The sequence below is a fragment of the Rhea pennata genome, chromosome 7 (assembly GCF_028389875.1).
Source record: "Rhea pennata isolate bPtePen1 chromosome 7, bPtePen1.pri, whole genome shotgun sequence".
Taxonomy (NCBI): domain Eukaryota; kingdom Metazoa; phylum Chordata; class Aves; order Rheiformes; family Rheidae; genus Rhea; species Rhea pennata.
In genome coordinates this window covers 14,194,362-14,215,092 of record NC_084669.1, presented here as the reverse complement: position 1 = coordinate 14,215,092, position 20,731 = coordinate 14,194,362, and the positions used below count along the sequence as shown (strand labels likewise).

At 46.6% G+C, this 20,731-nt stretch overlaps 1 protein-coding gene across 1 annotated transcript in view; it reads left to right on the top strand.

The window, feature by feature from the left end:
- Positions 1–14,314: 14,314 nt before the first annotated feature.
- Positions 14,315–20,731, top strand: part of NEURL1 (neuralized E3 ubiquitin protein ligase 1) — a 159,005-nt gene continuing 152,588 nt past the window's right edge. Inside the window, exon 1 of the mRNA XM_062580294.1 lies at positions 14,315–14,399. Coding sequence (XP_062436278.1) covers positions 14,315–14,399 — 85 coding nt within the window. The remainder of the gene's footprint in view (positions 14,400–20,731) is intronic.

Genomic DNA, 20,731 nt, shown 5'->3' with positions numbered 1-20,731 from the left:
TTGGCAATCAAGATAACATGTCATATAGGAGCTAGGAGCTACTGCTTTTTATCATCTATTACCACCAATTCAAAGAGTAGACATTTGAGTTACTAGATAAGGACTCTTGAATTTTCCACATGTAATCCTTAGCACAGATTTCTTAAAACTCTCCCTTGACTACAGACAAGCTGCTATAACATGGATCTACCCATACTGGGATTAGGATTGGATTTATTATTTCTAGCATTCACAAACAATAATGTGTGAGTTCCCTAGAGAAAATCCAAATAATCTCAACTTTTGCAAGGAGTAATCTTAGATTTCCATAGCTTACTTTTCAGGAATGGAAGGAGGTTGTAAAAATAGAAAAAATTTGTTAAATTTCACAGATTTTTTTTCACAAGATTTTCTTGTGAAGATTTTTATTGGCAGCCTTTAGAAAAACCTACTGTGTTTTCAAGTTGGACACAGCACTATGAGGATATACCCCAGTACTACAGCTGTGCACTTGGGAACAGAAGAGCAGGGAGCTGAACTGGGAACAGGGTTAATGGGCAGCTCCGGCCACTTGCACAGGGAAATGTGCAGGGATGGAGCAGCGCAAAGCCTCTGAACAGCATGCAAACACCTTTCCCGGGTGCAACACGAAGTGCTGTTTGGGCTTACAAAGCGAGGACACAGAGGCAGGCAGCACTGGCCTTACAGAGCGCGTTCAGAAAGGAAAAGCGCCGTGGGTCGCCCTGCTGTGGGTCGCCCTGCCGTGGGTCTCCTCACCGGCCGCGCAGGCAAGCCCTTGGCCACGGAGCGGTGCTGCAGGCCCTGCGCGCCCGCCGCTGCGCCAGCCGCTTCCCATCGCAGCCGCTGTGCTGCCGGGTCTGTCCCTCCGTACTCGGAGGCGAGACGGGGATTTTTAGCAGTGTAAAGCAGCCCTTGAGGCGAGCAGCACTCGGCGCCTCTGTAAAGCGATGCCAGGCAGGAGGTGCCATCCCTGTAGTGTTCCCGTTCGGTGTTTCGGATACTGGGGGCTGAATTGCAGGCACAGTTCTCCAAGTTTTGAGGGCAGCCTGGTAAACCAGGGTCATTTTTCATGTATATATCTTGAGTACAAATATTTATTAAGTCTATAAAAGACATCAGGCATTTTCTGGGCTTGGAGTGTGATACAGTGATGTTGACTATTTAAACAAGCTGTGGCGGTTGTACCACTAATTGAAAATGGAGCAAGACCACGAGCAGGACTGGGTTATGAGGGTTGTGGTCTCCACTGCTCTGCTGCGAACTGTGATGCTGGAAGCAAAGTTTCCTAAGAACAGCTAGGTGTGCACTAAGACATCACGATTGATACACTACAGATATTTTCGTCTTATGAGAAAACCCGATTCTTCTCCACAGGGGTTAAAATTCATTTTTTTTCTCCATGTTCTTTGGTCCTGTGTAGTGGGAGATTTATTCCTCCATCGCACTATGCAGTTATTCATTCTTGTATGGAGGGATGATTATATAAATCTGCCTTTGCGAGAGGAGCATTTGCATGCAATGAGGTTTGATGTGTGCTTTGCAAAGGTGCAAACCACCACATTAAGCAGCAGTAAATCTGGCCGGGGCTGGGATCCCATCTATGTGTCTCAGATTTCCTTCAGGCCCCAGCACCCTTGTCTCAGAGCATGCTGCAGAGAGAAACTCTGTTCCTCAGGGCATTTCTTGATGAAGAGCAGCAGTATCTCTTTCTCATCAGAAATTTCGGTCACAGCCTTTGACAATGCCCTTCGCCAAGCCCCCAGCAGAGCCGTGATATGGAGGAAGATCCTCTGCTCACGTAGAAGCGGTGGCAGTTGTCCCTGTAGGGAGGGTGCCATGGGAAGGGCTAAGCACCTCTGGTACCTTTCTACCCCTAACTGCTACTTCTTTTTTAAAAACCCTTTTCTTCCAGATAAAAATTTGTCTTGTCTCACAGATGCCTGTGGTTAGGACTAGCTATACAGAAGAACAGCTGTCTTTTTGCCCTTTTGTTAAGAAGTTGAGAAAACAGAATTGTTTAGAAACTAAAGGGAACATCTTGGTTTTCCAGGTAAATATAATAATTTTCTCTCCTAGCTCTTCTCCTTACCTGTTGAAAATAAGGAGCCTTTCCAAGTATTTGGGGCTCAGGTAACAGCTTAAATGTCATGGGACTTGTGAGATTTGACTACCCAGGGTACGTACACACACACAAGCACATACACACTCACAGTGCTGCCTGGTCATCAGTTCCTCTGCAGAGTAATAGCAGAAGCCTTCCGATCCTCAGCGAATCCATGTTCCAATAGATAAATACCATTTCATTCCTCTACTGAAGCTAGGGTCGTCAAAGTTGAACCCCACAGCGCTTAATCACTCAAAATCGTTGCTTCACAGTAGCTGCAATTTGTCTTCTGGCAAAATTACTGTTCACCAGGTTGTCTTGTCATATGGTTCTTGACTTTATCTGTGTGTAAAATGCACATTCTCACATCATTAATCTTCTTCTCTGCGTATTTTTACGGTATTTATATAGTACTGGGTGTCTCCAGGACGTTGTGAACACAAATGCAGTTATCTGATCATGGCAATTCTGTCTTTCTACCAGGAAAATAACAGCTTGCCTTAACCTTATTATCATTATGGCAAATTTCACCTGTGCTTGGCCATGGTAAATGTGAAACCAACAAGTCTTAGAAAGTTCAAGGTGTTCATACTTGAAGGCACAGCTTCTCTCCCTCTGCCCAACTCTTATTTCTTCTCTCTCACACACTTCTGGAGCCTTGGAGCTTGTTTCGGCACTTAAATGCTTCAGAGCTCAAGCTCTGGTGTTGTATTGGAGGATGTGAGGAAGAAAAAGTGACTGTGAGGTTGCTGTGGGTCTGCTGCTGAATTGCTGGACTCTGGTATGTCACTGTTCGCTATCCCCAGGTAGGAAACTAGGAGAACAAATTTATGCATGTTGTTAGAAAGGGCAATCCCAATAAAGTAATAAAATTCACCCAAAACATCAACTAATCTAATGGAACAGTTTTACTGTATGGTAAAACCAAACAATCAAATCCATGCCCTCAACAGGCTCTCACAGACCTTTAAGGACAAAAAGACACTACTAACAGGGACAGACAGTTCTTCACAAAGCATACTCTACCCTCCTGATCCTGGTCCTCAGAGCCCAAAATACCTTTGGAAGACAAGATTATGGGCTACAATTTGTAACTCTGTTGAATGCTAACAGTCATGGACTCAGCAGAGAAACGGTCTCTTAGGGCACACTGCAATTTTCCGTGTTCTCTGTCCCAAGCTAAACCCTTGCAGTCCCAGAGGCAGTAATTACCTGCTGTGTCCTGTGTCCCACAGGGGGTTTTAATCGCATCACCTCTGCCTTTGGTGACATCTCAGTCTCTGACAAACCACTCCTGCTTTTAAGCAAATAGCTAGAATCACCTCCTGTGGGCTGAGAGGATGCTGTGCCTTCGTAATAGCACCTCTCTGCCCCTTCAGGTTTCATCTGCCATAATAGTGCTCTGAGTGTGGGCCTCTTTTGAGAGCTCTGAATGCACCTGAATTGTTCAGTCTATGTTAAACCTCCTGGGGAACTTGGCGTCTTGACTTCAGTACCATACATGGCATTAAATGTCCTATTGGAAACTAATCCCTGTCCCTTCATCAAGACCTTTCATGGATAAGACCCCCTTCCCTTCCTTCTCTAGCAAGTGCCCCTTTGAGCCACTTCTTGTCTTTAAATTTCATTAAATTTTCTTTTTTTCTTTAGCTGATGGCAGTCTCCACCTGTAAAATATCATGCCACAGGGATTGTGGGAGGGACTAGAGAAAATACTGGAGGTCCCACCAGAAACCCACTCCAACAGGTTTTGAAAGTAGGCAAAGATACTCCTGTTCCTTTATTCAACCAAATAGTGACACCACCAAGAGTGGCCAGTGCAAAAAATTCCCTATCTGATGTGGTATAATTGAGTGATCAGCAGAAGCAACTGGGAGGTCAAGACAGTGGTTTTGGTAGCAGCTGGGCAGTTCAGGGCTGGATAAATTTCTTGCAGCTAATTTCATAGCCCTGAAGCAGCACCTTCAGTGTAGGCTGCTCAGTGCCGCGGTACTGCCTCTGGTGTTTGCCTCCCCTTTCCATGCTCTTTCCATCCGGTCTTCAGCACTTGCTGGCAACAACTACCCTTGCTCATTAGGAGTAAATCATCTCTGTATGACTTAAGTTGATTTGGGGGTGAACCAAGCCATTGAACAGTGGCCACAAAGCAACCACAAACCAGCTTCCCTCCTGCTAGTCCCAGGCCGTGCCCTGAGCTGACTCTGCTGTGCAGTTTGCTGGGTTTTGGCTGCAGTTTACTGACCTGCGCAGCTGAGCAGAACAATTAGCCATGTAAGTCCAAGGCACTGGTTTTATTTTGGATTATTTCAGGTTATCAAACTCCCAATCTCTGCATCTGGCATAACTGTTGTTTTATTGCCTGTGTCCTCTTTCAGCTGCAAGCGGACTCTGCACAGAGAGAACCGTTTCAAACTCAGCTATTGCTCTTGATTTCCTTCCTAAACTCAGGCTACATTTCACCCTAAAGGTTTTTCACTACTGCAAAGATAGAGAAGGTGAAGGAAAGAACTGCAAAAATTATGCAAAGCCAAGACCCTTATCTTTGCAGTAAGAGACTAGGGCTTTAACATGTTCAATCTGTGGGAAAGAAGGTTGAACGATGGAACCACAATTTATAAATATCTACTTTGGCTGCTGGTTCAAACAGAAAAACTTATAATGAGCTCCACTGACCTGGAACTCGCAACTCAGCAAATTCAGACTGGAATTGAGTTGCAAGTTTTTAACAGAGAATCATTTAAAAATTGCAAAAATTAACCTAATAGTGTGGTAGCTTCTCCTTTACTTGAAGGTTTAAAATTAAAGGGGAACTTGTTTTCTAAATGTCTTAGAGACATTGAAAATCTCAGCAGTAATTCTTAGGCAGAGAAAAAAAAAACTTTGAATTCAGTAGACATAACTGATACAGATGCATATAGAAGAGATGATAATGCCAGAAGTATGTTCATCAGTAAATGAGAGCAGAAAATCTAAATCTATTCATGAAATGAGTAATGATGGGTGATGCTCAGTTACTAGGCTATAATGCTGCCTGAAGGATTTTAGTGACAGCATGAACAACATGAGTTGTGCAGTTAGAACTGAGTATTTATTCATACTGAAAGGGAATAGTTAATCCTTATGTTCACATTTATCAGAACCTAGTAACAGTATCTGATTTCATATTGCGATCTGTTGTGCAGACAAAAAATTTTGAGAAAAGAACAGATTTGTCAGCAAGATTATTCAAATAAGCCCTTTTGGGGATTTGTGCTCTCCTCTGTTCCTCCCTGGTTTAGCTGTGCATTCCAAGATTACAGTTTTGAAATGCATGCTAGCTGTCCTCAGCTATCAAATCAGAATTAAGGCTGACATTTGCCTATTGAGGGCCAGTCTTCAACACTGGGATAGGACCGTACCCCTGCAAAAAGAGACAGTGACACCTGCTTTGCTCAGTTCAGCAGTGCCTGATATTCTCCTGGCGAAAAACGCTTCCCATCAGGAAGGCACTCCAAACTGTCTTTGGGAATCATAGGGGCTTTATGTTACCAAACTTGACATTTCTGTGTTTCTGGCTCACTATTACCATTTGAGTCAAAGCACAAGAAAGAGAAACTGTGACACTGGAGGCACCGAGCAGGCTGCATGTCCAATGCCACCCCCGTGATGCTGTGGACCGGGACGGGCAGGTGACCGCTGCTACATCTAGCTCACCCCTTATTGTTCCAGCCCAGGCCAGTGCGACCTGCCAGGGAATCCCCACAGAGGCCAGGAGGGAATTAATGAGCAGCCTGGCTGGCCTTCTCTGGGACCTCCAGAGGTGGCACTTAGCACCAGGAATGCACAGGGGTGGCCAGCTGGGATGGGAGCTGCCAGGCACAAAGGTATCAGCAGCCACTCCAGTGAGCAATGTGCTGGGGGAGGATCTGGACACAAAAAGTCATTGAAACATTGTTAGCCCTCAAGTGCAATATGCTGTGGAAGCACAACCATAAAAGTCCACCTGCGGGCAAAACAACATGTAGGTTCAAGACATGCTTAATACCTTGAAATTGCTGCTTTGTGACAGTTGACTGTTGAGGGGTGTACCAAAGCTGTCGGGTGCCTTTCCTTTGAGAGTCTAAGCCACCGTTTTAGAAACCAAGTCTCAAGCACGTTTAAAGGTACAGACTAGAGGCCCTTAACACACCTCCTCTTTCTGCAGCTGACCGCTTTTATTAAACGTTTGCTTTTTGCAATGTTCCCCGGGGCGCTGACTTCTCAGCATGACGTAAAGTTGGCTTGCAATGACCCAGTTAGAAATCTGGGCACCTCCACTGTTAATTTCAGCAGCAATTCTAATTAAAAGCAAATATTTGGATGGAGAAAGGAATGGGATAAGTGGTTGGCAGTAGCGTCTGCCACCGAAGTCTTGATTCGTTCATTGTTCCTGCCTTCATAGAAACCCACTTAGATTTATAAAGAATGTAGGATCCCCTTTGAAAAGGAAATATCACTCAAACTGTCATGTTCTGCCACAATGATCTGTCTTCCTTTTCAGCAGAAATATTCACCATCTTGACTCAGATGTCAGTGACACTGAAGGGAAGCTCCATTGTCCAAGGAAATGTTTTGATGGAGAAATTATCCAAAAGTAAAGTGAATGAGAGCAAAAAAACGCCATGAAGCTCATAAATCTATGGAGCCAGTAATGCACCTTAAGGTGCTAGGGAGGCACCTGTGATTTGCATTGCTGGAAACAGAGGCTCGATCTGGCTGATAGGCAGTGAAACTCCCAAAGGAGATCAAAAGCCTGATTATTAGCTGTGCTAAAATCCTGTTAGATTTCTCTTGCAGATCAAAGGACCTTTTAAAGAGGGAGGAGCTGATTTCCCCACAAATATCCTCTGCTCAGTACTGGCTTTTCATGTATGCCCCAGCATCGTAGTAAGATCTGAGCCTTTGGGATATGGCACAAGCGTGCTGCAATACCCACATTCACTACTTCTTGGAACTTTCTGATGTGCAAGGAAGCAGCCTTGGGGTTGTTCTAATGTATGCTTGGGGCTTGGCAGGCCCTGCAAAGCCCCCCAGTATGGGGATCAAAATAAGCTTGAATTAAAAAGGACTTAAAAATTCATTACCTACGTACTACAAACACCGTATCTCCAATTAGAATGCCAGAGCCTGAAATATATAACCCATGTATGTGGCAGAAAATCACATTTTTTAACTATCATGCTTCTTCTTCCTTGTTATTAGTAACTTTATGCACAGTTCATAACAAATGTATAAACAATGCTTTGAAAAAATGATTGTTAAAAAATATAAAAGATTGTCAGCCTCTGCTTGTTAGTATAGTGATCAGATTGTTACTGCTACTTCTGTCCCATCAACAGCCTGATATTCTTCACTAAATGCAACTACACTTGCCCAAAGGAAGGGATCAACTGAGATGTCTCTTGTATGGCTGCTCTAGCTGTTTACTAGACATGGCTAACACTGCTGCTAAACTCCGGAAGACTGTGCAGCCCTTCTCATGCAAGTTCACTCTTCATTGTCCTTGGCAAGGTGTAGGATCTCTGATGCAATCAGTGAGAATTCAGACTTGCTAGGTTCTTGCCTTTTAAACTGTATTTTACCTCCATGATGTAAGATTTAAATTGAGATCTTAAAGCAATGAGTAAGCAGCCACTTTAAGAAGATATCCCCCAGGGTAAAGAAGGAGGCAGATCTTTGTTTCACCTCTTTGTGCCTCTCTCCCTCTTCTGCAAGTTCTCCCTTTCTGTCAGATGCGTGAAATACAATGTTGACTTTGACCGGATGCAGATGACAGCCAAGCAGGGCTCAGACATGCTTTGTCAGGGCTTGTGGGGCAAGAAACCATCTGAAATGCATTGTATGGGGTGCAGGGTCTGAAACAGCCTGAGATTGAGGGTATAGGAGTGGCTGGATAGAGCATGCATACATATGTCGGCTAATTTCTTCAGAAAAGGAGAAGGGGGCACAGTGATAGGTTGATGGACACTGGCATCCAAGGCTAAAGGCAGGAGTCAACCTTGTGGTTCTGGAGGATGAAGCTGGGAAAAGCCTTGAAAAACAAGTCTTGATGCCACCAGGAAAAAGAGCCTGAAGGGCTGCAGAAAGCAGTGGAAACATGGCTGAAGTGTCAATGCAGGCGAATGATTTTTCTTGCAGCCACCATGATGGATATCTGTGTATATATGTGCACCAAAGGGTCATATAAGTGGCACATGTGGTGCTGCATCCTGCCTTCAAGGTCAGGCAGCAGCTTCTGCTCTCATGCAGGACTTGTGATGAATGGGAAAACTGCTAATGTAAAGGTCACAAAATAAACAGAATTGATCTAAAACATCAAGCTGGCTGTACAGAGTATGTTTTCCAAGTCTGTGCACAGTGGAGCTAGTGTCTCATAAAAGATAGAAACTTCTTTGCTAGCCCACTAATACCAAAGAAGAATCAACATTTCTTACAATGGAGAGAACCTAGGATTTAGCTTTCTGGGGGAAGGAACATTGAATTAGAAGATCAGCTGTCATGATGACCTTTTGTTGACTGCTGGCTGCAGCTGAGCATTTTAGAAATGTTGACTTCTTTGCATCTTCAGATCTGTACCCCCTCTTCATATTAAGCTTATATTTGTAGACATATCTTCTAAAACTCAGTTCTGAGAAGTGCTGGATGCTGATTTGAGCCCTACGGAGAATTCTGTAGGGAAGAAGGTATTCACCTGTGACTGAAAGCAACCTCTTGTCATTCTGTCTTATCTTAATTCATAATGCTGGAATTTGCTTCTGTCCCATCTTACTCTGACATCCAATATGCACCAGTTTCAGAGGTGACAGCAACAGGAGGAAAATTTCCTGATATAAAGGTTGAAGTGCATTTTGTTTTAAGGTGATACATGCCCTGATCTAGCAATGGGCAGAGTCCTGGCTTCAGGATTTGCTGCCCAGGGCAGCAAAAACAGCAAGAATAGCATCAAAGTATGTTTACTGCATGAAGCAAGATGATGAATAGCTTACCCAGTGTCAACAGTTACGCAACTCCAGGAAAACTACTGGAATGCTTTTTTTCCAAGTGAAGTCAACCATTCTCAAAAGACGAACAAAGTATACCTAGGTCTCAAACCTGATTATTTGTGATATTGTCATTTTAGGTGAAGAGAAAAAGGGAGCAATAGTATGAATTCTGGACCACATCAAGCATGTCAGTCCCCAGTTATCATTCAGGCAATTTAAAAGAAAAGAAAAGCAGAGATTAGCTTAGCAATTAGGTGCACTGAATATCTCCCAAATGATCCTTTTCTCCCTGTGGTGTGCAGATCTGTGCATTTTATGACTATGTGAGGCTTTTTCTCTCACTTCTGTGGAAATTCTGATTCCAGGCATTTAATTAGGACTAATTAAGCAGCAGCTGATTTCTTCTGTGAATTCTTCTCCCGTGTATAAGGGAAGGAATTTAAGTAAGGGGTGTGTAAAATCAGCAAGGCCCAGTGGAACAAGCCCAGGTCTGGAAGGAAGGTATAGCTTATCTCCAGCTGTGGCCCCATTGCCACATCTGCCAAGTTAGTTGAACAGCTTGTTGACTCACTTTCTCCATCTGTAAAATGAAGAAAACATTAATTCTTTCGGATTGTTGTTGGGATCAATGTTTCCAGCGCATGCGGAAGGTGGTCAGGTCATGATAGGTCCAATTTTTTAGCACTTCCCTTGTGTAGGTACATGTGTGCTAGTGAGTGGTCTGGGCTCCTGGATCCCATGCACTTCTAAGCCAACAGGACCTGCACAGAGCCCACTCAATGCTCCTAAATTTTATTCTGTTATTCTCTCTAAATTTTATTCTATTCATTCCTCAGGTCTGGTCTCCTACCCTGAGCCTACTCTTGGCAGATAAACTCTGATACATGTTTGCCCAAGTCCTTGGCAATGATGGCTCAGACTTCCTGAGCGCTCTTGTTCTTATCATTCCTCATAATTACATTTTCTTTGTGCTCACTTGGTTTCTTGTGGAATCCTCTGAGGAATGATGTAGCTAGAAGGCACAAACATAGGCACATACAATTTCATTGCAAAGGGAATTTTAAACTACGCTTGCTTCATTGCTGCGTAACACTTGGGAGTTAGAGATCTCTGCAAAATACCCAGAGTCCTTAGACAGAAATGCTCTCATCTGACTGGGCCTCCTTCGTACTTTGAGAGTGTGCCTCAGTGAACCCAATCTGGCAGTCTCCCCCACCTTCCTCCTCTAGTGAGATCTTCTTGCATGTGACAATAGCTGTTTCCCTCAGGTTGTCTCAGAAACCCTCCCCCAACACCCAGTCTCTCTTCTCTTGACACACCCCCGAGCAGAAAAACTGGAGCCCATCCATGCACCCAGCATTTGGGCAGAGATGTCCTTGTACCTTGAGGCACCAGATGTTGTTCTACCAGCCAGCCGTGACTGTATGCCAGCTTACTCCTCACGCTCGTGTATAGTGATAACAGGGATGTTTGTACCTTTCCCACTGCTGATGCTTGTTTTGAATAAAGTGTAGTAGATTGGTTGCTATGTTTGGATTGACTCTTCAGCACGGATTACAGAAAGGTGTCCAGCTGACCCCACGCAAACATGGAAGCTGGAGGGGAATTATAATTCAGGATAAGCATATCCCACTCTATCATGCAGCAACCTCTCTCCACCTCTCGCCCACTACCTGACAAGACTGATACCAAGAAATTGCATGTTCCTAATAAGCCAATTCAAATAGTATCACTTATACTAAGAAACAGTGAATTTCCTGAATTACTGGCATGAAAGTCCTGCAGATCTGGCAAGCTGTTTCAATACTCCCTGTTGCTCAAGCACAATATAAAGGCAGTAAAGCAGAACCAGTAGGATCCTGTTTGGTCTATCAAGGGCCTCTGTGATCACAGAGCATATTTCTCACCTTGCTCAACATTTTATGTGGAAAGAGCTGACATAAGTTGGCAGGAACAGCAAAAAAACCCTCCTCTTCATTCCTTACCAACTACTGTCATGAGCAATTTCAAAGACTCTTTTATAAAATGAACCATGATACAATCACAGCAAAACCCTGATGCTCTTTTGCATTCCTCCCCACATTGCTGACAGCAGCGCGGGGCAATGCAAAGCCCAACTCTCACAGAAGCTAAACATGTTGCTAAGACAGATCCATACAGCTTCCTATTTTTACTGACATAACTGTGCTTTACTTTGGATCTCTAGTTTGAAAGGGGACCTGGTTGAGGACATAATCTATCAACCACGTGTAGTATAATTTAAAATTCACACTATCAGCTAGTACAGAGATTAAACTGTTTGGTGCTTGATGTCTTAAACTCAGATTGAATTTGAAGTGGAAGGCCCTCGATATCTTCTGGGAGTGGGCCCACCATGCAGTGGGATAGTATGCAGAAAGCAGAGTTAGCAGCGTGCATAATGCATGCATGAGTGCCTGTAATTTAATGGATGACTGCACAGAAATGTTCCCTGTGCTATTATATGGATTTCTCCCATGCCTCCAGTCCAAAACCCGGGAATCTTTCCTTTTTCATGACCTCGTTTATCCAATGGAAAGGAGCATCTTTCCATTGCTATTTGCCTTACGATAATGCCCCCTTCCACCACATAAACACAAAGCTTCCCAGAAATATGAGAAGAGCCAGTCCTTACTCAAGAATTCTTGCAATTCAAGGACAGACAAAGACAGAGATTAGACAAGAGGAAACAAGAAAAAAAACCCAGGGATTTTCTCGTTAGTTGCTGACAATTAGATTCAGCAGGAGGGAACGTATTGCATGATGTCTACAGCATTCAGGAGCTGAAGGCCACCCAAGGGCCATTCCAGTCCTGTATTACTTTGCGAGTGCATTGTAATGAGCTGGCTGGAAATAAAATATTTGTAAACGATATAAATAAAGATGTGACTCAGCCTTAGTCTCTGTCCCATCTCTGCTCATTCCTGCCTGCAGAGGCAGCTGGCTCACTCAACATGGGGCAGGAGCAGGACCTGATACACAGGAAGCACTCAGCACTGAGATGCTCGTGTCAGAGCAGGACCTCAAGCCCTTAGCTGTCAGGGTAGCCCTCAGGCCTGTCTGGCCATCCCTTTTAGCTTGTTAGAAATTGAGAAAGAATGCACCAACATGCTGCATGCTGGTTCATATCCATATCCAAGACTGAGTAGGACCATTATGATTCTTCAGCCTAGCCTCTTGCATCACATGGACCCCAAAAAATTCTCATCCTGATTTCAGCAACAGATTTTGGTCATAGGTTTTCAAAGTTTTTTTGTTAAGTCTTGTTATCTCTCAGCAGGTTTCCCTTTCTCTTCTGACAGTTATTTACTTGACCAGTTTCAGAGAACAGTGAGCCTTTTAGACCTCTGGCTGGCAAATGTATGGCAGAAACATGATGAAAATATTCATGAATGTGTTCTACCTGACTAGGAAAGGATTTTCTTCAGTTTACTATGAAGAGGGAGCAGTGGGAGTGGAAAGTGAGTGGATGGAGGGACAGTATTACCTTTTGAACATTAAGAATGTCATTCAGCAAGAAAAAGGATCAGACCTATTACAGCCCCTGTGTAGCTGAACTGAAACTGTTATGAGCCTTCACCATCTCCCAAAACTCAAGATGAAGCCTGCAGGTTTGAATGAATGACACGTTGTGACACAGTTGTCGCAGTAGCAGGGGAGATAGTCAGCGACCCCAAAGGTTCCTTCCAGTCCCAGATTCGCATGCTCTAAACTTCGTCACTGTAATGACAGTGGCAACCAGCTGGCCTTGTACGCCATTCCCTGACCGCTTTCTCTCTCTTTGTAATGCTCGTAGGAGGAGGGGAAAATGAGGGTGAGGGGGTAAAAAGGGAAGAGAGATCTCCAGAACCTACAAGTCTTCTTCTTCTTAAAAAAAAAAAAAAAAAAAAAAAAAAAAAAAAAAAAAAAAAAAGAAGGAAATATGTAGTATACTTGATTTATTTTAAAGAAGTACCTCCTGAACTTCTCCAGGTCTTGGGTCAGGGTCATGACAGCAAGAATCCCTGGATGACTGCGGTGCTGTTGGGATAAGGACAAGGGGAACCTCGCCACCTCGGTCAGCCCCCACTGCCTTCATGGAGCTAACTCGCTGACACTCGTGGGTGGATCCACAGCACGGGGGCACCGGGGAGAGGAGCCCTGCGCTTGACGGAGAAGCACGCTGTTAACACCCGGCCTCTCTTACGCTGGGCAGGGGCATCGCCTGTGCACGCGTGAGTGGGTTGTGCCTGCCGGACGGGCACGGGTGAGCGGGCAGCTGCGCAGAAGCTCGTCCCCACCACGCGCCAGGCTCCGACAGCAAAGGGCGTCCAGCCAGCCGGCGCATGAGGCCCCTGCCTTGCCGTTGCTTTCGGGAGCACCTTGGCGACACCCCGGTTTCTGCCCTATCCCCCTCCGCTGAGCGTGTCTGGAGCTCCTCACTGTTTTGGGGCAAGGCGGCGGCGCGGGCAGGCACCCGCCTTGCCAGGGGAGCTCTGGGGCCTGCCCACTCGCGCCTTCCTCTCCACCAGCCCCGAGCGCCGGAGAAGCAGCCGCTTTTCCACCCGCCTCGCCTGCCCTCGGGCGGCCACCACGGCGCTGCTGGGACGTGAAGGTCCCAGCCGCCGCTGGATGGCCGCCCCCCGGGGCGGCGTGTCCCGCTCCGGGGCAGCAGCGAGGCTTTGGTGGAAACCAGCCGGAGAGCTGGAGGGGACGCGGCAACCGCGACCCCCCTCCCCGGGGCCCGGCCTGCTCCTTCCTCGGGGACGCGCCGCGCCAGCGCTCTCAGGCGCCGCGCGCCCCTAACGCACGTCGCGACCGCAACGGCCCCGCGTGAGCAGACAGCGGTCTCCATGGCGACGGGCCGCGGGGGGGCGGGGGCGGGGGGGCCGCGGCCGCCCCCCCCCCGCCCCGCCCCGCCCCGCCCCGCCGCGCCGCGCCCTGCCCCGCCCCGCCCCGGCCGCCGCGCCGGGCTGCGCCGGGCCGCGCCGCGCCGCGCCGAGCCGAGCCGAGCGGCGGCGGCGGCGGTAGCGCGGAGCATGGGGGCCGCCCCGCGGCGCGGCGCAGCGGCGTCTCGGCGCCCTAGCGACCGCGGGAGCCGCCGGCGGCAGCGCTGAGCCCCTCTCCGCGCCGCCGCAGCCCCCGGGGCGGGGGGACAGCCCGGCTCGGTGCGGCCCGGCTCGGCTCGGCTCGGCTATCGGCGGATGCCGCCATGGGGAGCAGCTTCTCCAGCATCCCCGCGCTGCCCCGCGGCGGCCAGGGCCGCCTGCACCGCGCCCGCCACCACCACCTCAAAGGTACGGCGCGGCGCGGCGCGGGCACCCCACGCGGGACGGGCTGCCCCCGTGGGAGGCAGCTTCGCGGGGGGGTGCCCGGGGCTCCCCGTCCGGCTTAGGGTGGCGGGGAGGAGGGAGCAGAAAATAACCGGTCGCTGCCGCGAGGGATCCCGCGTGGTACCGGGGCGCCTCCGTGCTGCGGCTCTCCACGGGCGGAGGCGCGGGCGCGGGTGGGCAGAGGCCGTCCGGCGCCGCCGTCCGCGCGCGAGGCCCCCGGGACGGTGCCGCGGCCACAGCCACGGCCGATCGGAGCGACCGAAACTTGTTGCAGCTTCTCCCCCCCCCCCCCCCCCAACCCGGTGCATCCTGCATCCTGCGGCGCATCCTGCGCTGGGTGCTCCGGAGCAGCTGCGCGGACCGAGGGTGCTTTAACCACGGCTCCTTCTCGGTGGCTCTGCGAGAAGAGGTTAAGAAACGCTGCCTGCGCTGCCGCGGACGGACGGGTCAGCCCGGAGCGCAGCGCGGACGACGGACGCGAGGGTGCTGCGAGGGTGCTGCGAGGGTGCTGCGGCCGCAGCGGCGAACCGAGCCGCGGCCCTCGGCCAGCGCGAACGTGAAGCCACGCGCGACGCGGTCGTGGCTGGTGCGCGGTGTAAACTGCCAGGGAGGGTTTATCTTTAAGAATCACGCTGTCAGCTGGAAATCTTTCTGGAGCAACCGTGAGCAGATAAGAATTGATAGACTGGAGCCCGAAGGGACATGCCACTTAATCCATTATCACTGACTTACGTGAGATTTCCAAGATGCCACGTATGAATCACCCGAGTTTGTCTTTTATTTTTTTTTATGGCACTTTTCTTTCTTTCTTTCCTCCTTTAATTTCTGTTTCAATTAAATTGCTGCCCATGCTGAGGCAGCAAGCAGAATTGTTTTCACATTGTAATGTAGCAGAGCCTGGAAATCACTCGGGTTTTGAGCAAAGAGTTAACAAGGCACTGTCTATGTTGTGAAAACCAAGCAACTGCCAGGGACAATATGTGCCTTTTCTGTCTTTTTTGAAACCGGACTGCCTCAGGTCCTACATTTAAATGCAGAATAAACAAGTCTGATCAGATCTGACAGGTTCCTGTAAAATGGTCTGGAGGCATAGCAGCAAAAGTATGAATGTCACACAATTTTGTTACATATCTGCCATTTAACATTTTGCAAAGTGTATTTTAATTGAAGGTCCGCTGTTCTTCTTCCCTTAGTTCCTGACTCAGTGTTAGGGAGCCTTTGGCCACCATCAAGCACTCTCCTCCTATGTATGACCTCCTCCTAACCTGGTGCTAGGGATAATTTTGGCTTATTCTTGATAAAGCAGAAGCCATGAGGGCATTAATTTTTCTGTGGAGGTCTGGAGACTCTGAAGTCTGTTCCTGAACCTTTACACCTCTGCTACGTAAGAAGAAAAATCTCCATACATAGTAGGTCTGCTTCCTACATGCATTGACTTTGTCAGTTTTTAGTTCTTTCTCTTATCATTCCTGCAAAACCAGCAGAGCTTCTATTGGACCATCCACAAAACAACACACTAGTTTGTCCCATCCTCTTTACTAAAGCAGAGCTTCTGAAGACCGTAAGATACTTTGGTGGTGTCGAGGGCATAACACAGCACTATCGCTGAGGTCTGGCATGGCTTGGCATGGCAGAATATTTGCTTGGCTTCTGGTGGCCATACCTAAGAAGGAAAGAGCCCACCCTAATTTTCAGATTTCAGTTTCAATTTATAAACCAGGTAGCTGCAAAAGGCAGGTCTTTCTTGAAGGTATTTGAAGGAATAGATCTGGAACCCTGGGCTGACCTCAGAGTTGCTTTCTGAGTAGGACAACCCTTTAAAACCTGATCTGTCCAGCCCTTTATAGAAGGACTTCATGCTGGTCTTCACTAGAAACTTGTGTATTCCAAGGCAGTATGTCATGCCTGGCTCTGGTATTGGTGTCGCAGTTGTGCCTACAGGTTTTGGTCAGTTTGGAGATAGCGGAAGCTAAAGTCAGTGGAAATAAATCCTCCAGAACCTCAGCAGATCAGGTGCCACAATCTTGATGTGGTTGTTGAAGTCATGGCCAGTGGTCAGAAGGAGGCTGCCATTTGGCAGTATCATGATGAGGAGGTTGAAGTGAGATTATTTTCACCCATGGGTTTTTCACTTGCTTTTCCTCTGGAATGGCAGAAGGTGATCCATTATGTCCTTCCCTAATGCTGAGCAAAAGATTGCGACTGTCTGATAGCAATCTGCTTATGACGCAGCCAGATAAACTCCAGGAGGCTTGTGCTGTCCACCCTGTGTGAAATATGGCTTGTGATGGCTATCACACAAGGTGTGTATGGGTGTTTGAAGTGGAACTGAGCAGAAAATCTCCAGCCATACCTAATCTCCTAGATTCTGAGATGAAAAAGACCGACCAGTCTGTTCCTTTGCAGCAGTGTCTCTGTACTGTTTAATTACTAGTACCAGGGCAGTCTGGCCTGAACTGTTCCAGTCAAAGGTGCCTCTAGTATTTCTCAAGGCATATGTCCCCAGTCCAGCCCATCTCACTGTCCTGTGGTTCTTCCAAGATAAATTATTCAATTTCCTCTCTTAATTCTCCTTTTTAATACTAGTGTAGCTCCTTTAGCTATCCTCCTCATCTAGTGTTACAACTTCCAAATCTCTGCACCTATTGCATTCTTTTCTTAGCTACTGCCCAGCCTTGCTTGATGTATTTAACTGCTCCTGCTGTGCTTTGTGGGTTCTCTGCCCTTTTAGGGTTGCTGTTTAGTTCCCAGATTTGCTGGTCCAGGATGTTAGAAAAGCAATTTTTGCCAGCCCTTGGGGCAGAGGTGACAGCATGGGACCTGAATGCCTTTTTCTGGGCTCTTCAGGCAAGTTGCTCTTTATCCTCGCTTGTGTCTGTGTCCTCAGCTGCAAGAAGGCTTAGCCATTTCAGTAGACAGCAGATCAATAGTACATCGTGAAAGCTAAGAAGTATTGCTGTCTCCTGTTTTAAATCCTTTCCTCCAGCCTCCTAGTCAGTTCTCTTGCTCTTCCCTGAGCATCCTCTTTGGAGGAAAGCTGCCACTCGCCACAGAAAGCTAGCAGGATTTCTTCTAGAAGGTTTTCTTACAGGTAAATGCATCTATGATATTTATGCAAAGGAATGTGCATACAGTATTACAAAACCAGCCCAAATTGATTGGAGATCTCCTTTTCAGCAGTGGCTGATTACTAATGGGTTATTTTTTATTATTGGTGCTGCGGTGGCATATGGAGACTCCCATCAACATCTGAGTCATGTGCGGGCATGGTCTGTGCCTAAAGAGCATATGATATTTACTGCTCTTTTATAGAGATAACCTTTACTTATGTGGGTGGGTGATTTTTGTGGGAGAAGCCTGGGCTTATAGGTCCAAAGTACCATGTAAAACAGGCTGGTAGTACTTTGGCAGGACAGTTTTTAGTCCCTTCTTATACCTAGGAAACCTCAAGTCAGAGTCAGCAGTCGTTTGCTGAAGGCTGTGAGTTACCTGGGCAAGGGTGCCAGTAGTGAAGCTGTGTCATGTGCTGCGTGGAGATCAGTCATCATCTCATAGGAAAAATAACTTCAGCTCTTGTTGCTGTTGTAATTGGTTCTTCTCCGAAGTCTCATTTCATCTTCTTCCGACCTTACGGAGTCAGGAGATTCATTCAGTTGCTGGCCTCCATCACTTACAGCTTTGAAGGTTGCCTCCTGCTTCCCGCCCTTCTACTTTCATTCTCTCCCGGATTGTGCTTGTTTCCCTATGACCTGTCAATGTGTCCGGGATGTAGGTGCAAGCTTTTTCTCTTCCTAAGATTTTCAGGTTTATATGACCTCTCTTGCAATAGATTTTTTCTCAAGCTACTGAACTTTGATTTATTGCACTTAACTGCCTATAATTGCTCAGTACTGCAAACACAGTAATTTACTAAGCTTACTTGTCATTTACCATATTGCTTTTTGTAAGGCCCTGAAGCTTGTTGATGAAGCAGATAATGGTGCAGTTTGTCAGAAATCTCCCAGGAAGTCACTTGTTGCTTTGCCAATAGGTGATGCTGTGTATTTTGCCCCAGGTCAAGAATGTTGTGTATAGTTGTGATTCTTCCCCTTCCCTCACACAAAAAAGGATATAGGAGAACTGAAAAAGGTTCAGAGGTGGGCAACTAGGGTAATCAAAGGTCTAGAATAATTTCCTGTAAAGAATGATTGAATAAGCTAAGACTCTTATCTTTGGACAAAGAGACAACTGGGATAGGAAATGATAGGGATCTACAAAATTCTGACTGGCATGTCGAGAAGGGGCAGAGCTCCACTGTTCGCTGTCTCTTCGAATGCAAGAACTAGGAGGACATCAGATGAATTTCCTAGATTCCCCTTTCTTTTGAACAAAAGGAGGTAGTAGCCATCTACAGCGGCTAGTAGGTCTGTAGAGCTCATTGCCAGTGGACATTATGAATGCTAATATGGGTCCTGTTTTAGGGGAGATTGGATGAGTTCAAGAAAGAGGAATTCTTTGAAGTTTACTACACATAGGGACCACATGGATGCACTGCTCTTGTGGGTTTCCTAAGGGCGTCTTCCCAAGTCACTCTTGTTCAGCAGGTAAGAGTAATGATGAGATGAGAACTCAAAACTTCTCCACACCAGTGGCAGATGGAGCTAAGGTGTTCAGATACTGCAGAGATAGATGGTGACCATCCCTCCAGCCTGCTCTGATGTTGGCTACCATGTAACTGGATCCGTCCTCTTTCTCTTGAATGTCCCTGCCCGGGTTGTCACAGAGTGGTTCATTGCCATGGCAGCCTCAGAGTCATCCATGGAACATCCTGGGTTTATGTGGGAGACAGTACGGATTGTGATGAAGTCCCTATGCAAACTCCCATCGCATCTTTTTTGGATGAGACATGGCATCTGTGTCTTCTACACATGTCAAAACTGTGTGGTTTTGACAGGGAAAGGTGCTGTTGCATTCCTGGGCAGTTTCTCTTTGCTTACTTTGAACTGCGTGACAAGAGCCTGAGTGGCCACTGCTTCATTTTGTTTCTGAGGCTGCTGAAATAGAAGCTTTTGTGGGTATCCCTGTATCTGGGAAGGTTTTTATTAAAGAGGCTTGGAAGATTTCAGATTTGGCAACCGTTCTTCTTACCTACTGCTGCTAGGATAATTGCAAGAACCAGCTACTTTTGCATCGCTGAAATTGTTGCCTGTGGCAAGTGCATAAGTACATGTTGTTTCACCTACGGTGCATAACTTCATGGTGGCTACTTATTTCAAGCTGAGAATCCACATGTGCTCTGGATTAGTCTGTCTTGAAATTTTAGGACATCTGAGCAATCTAAACTGTCTCGAGGAGTGGGGTTGACAACATGACTATTCCAGGATTGTCCGGATGTTGTTGATCCAAGATGGACTTTAATCGCAGCACTGTGCAAGTGCTCAGTTCTGTGCTGCAAACTGACAAATCCCAAAGTAATTTGGAGAATAAGAGATGAATTTTAATGGAAAATTAGTCTGGCAATGGTTAAATTTCTGCTATGACTGCAGCATGTACATGTGAACCTGAGCTAGCTTTTGACCTAGCTAACTTGGGTATTGCTAGCTGTTTAGCTGGGAAGTAGGGTAGACACTTGCAGAATTAACCATACTAAGATACGTGCAGATTCAGTTATGTAGTTAAAATTGAGCTGGGGTGGATTTTCTTCTCCGTTCATTCTTGGGTAAAAGCTGGTAAAAGTGAGTCGTATGTAAAATTCCAGTTTTACCAGCATGTATATATTACTCGTTATTTAGCCTTTTAGTTACTGAAGTCAAATAGAATAATTTTCTAAAGCTGTAGGGCAGAGGATGCCATGGTGATGTTATTTTTATGTAATTCTCTTTTAGTGCACCTTAGTTCAACTCTTTGCTGAAGTGTAGGGAAGGATTCTCCGTTCTCAGAAAAGTGTCAGGTTAAACCTCAGGGCTATTCTATGCACATGTCTGAAACATAAATCTTGATAGTTCTTGACCAGCCTCAGAGATGAAATACCATGCAAGTTTTCTTTCGTTAAAAGACGTTGAATGCGTAAAGTGTAAACATTTTTTGGAAAATTGGTAATGAACTTTTAGATGGAATAAATTCTAAAGCTACTGGCATTGCTTGCAACATCTCTTCCTTCTTTGTTCCTTCATATTCAATATTTGTGGTTTCATGCTGGTAACAGGGACAATCCCAGACATTCCTGCATGTGTGGGCTTACACACGTGTGCATGGACATATGCAGGGATTCCCTAGTGACTGTCTTTCAGAGGTGATCTCACCATTTTTATGATATG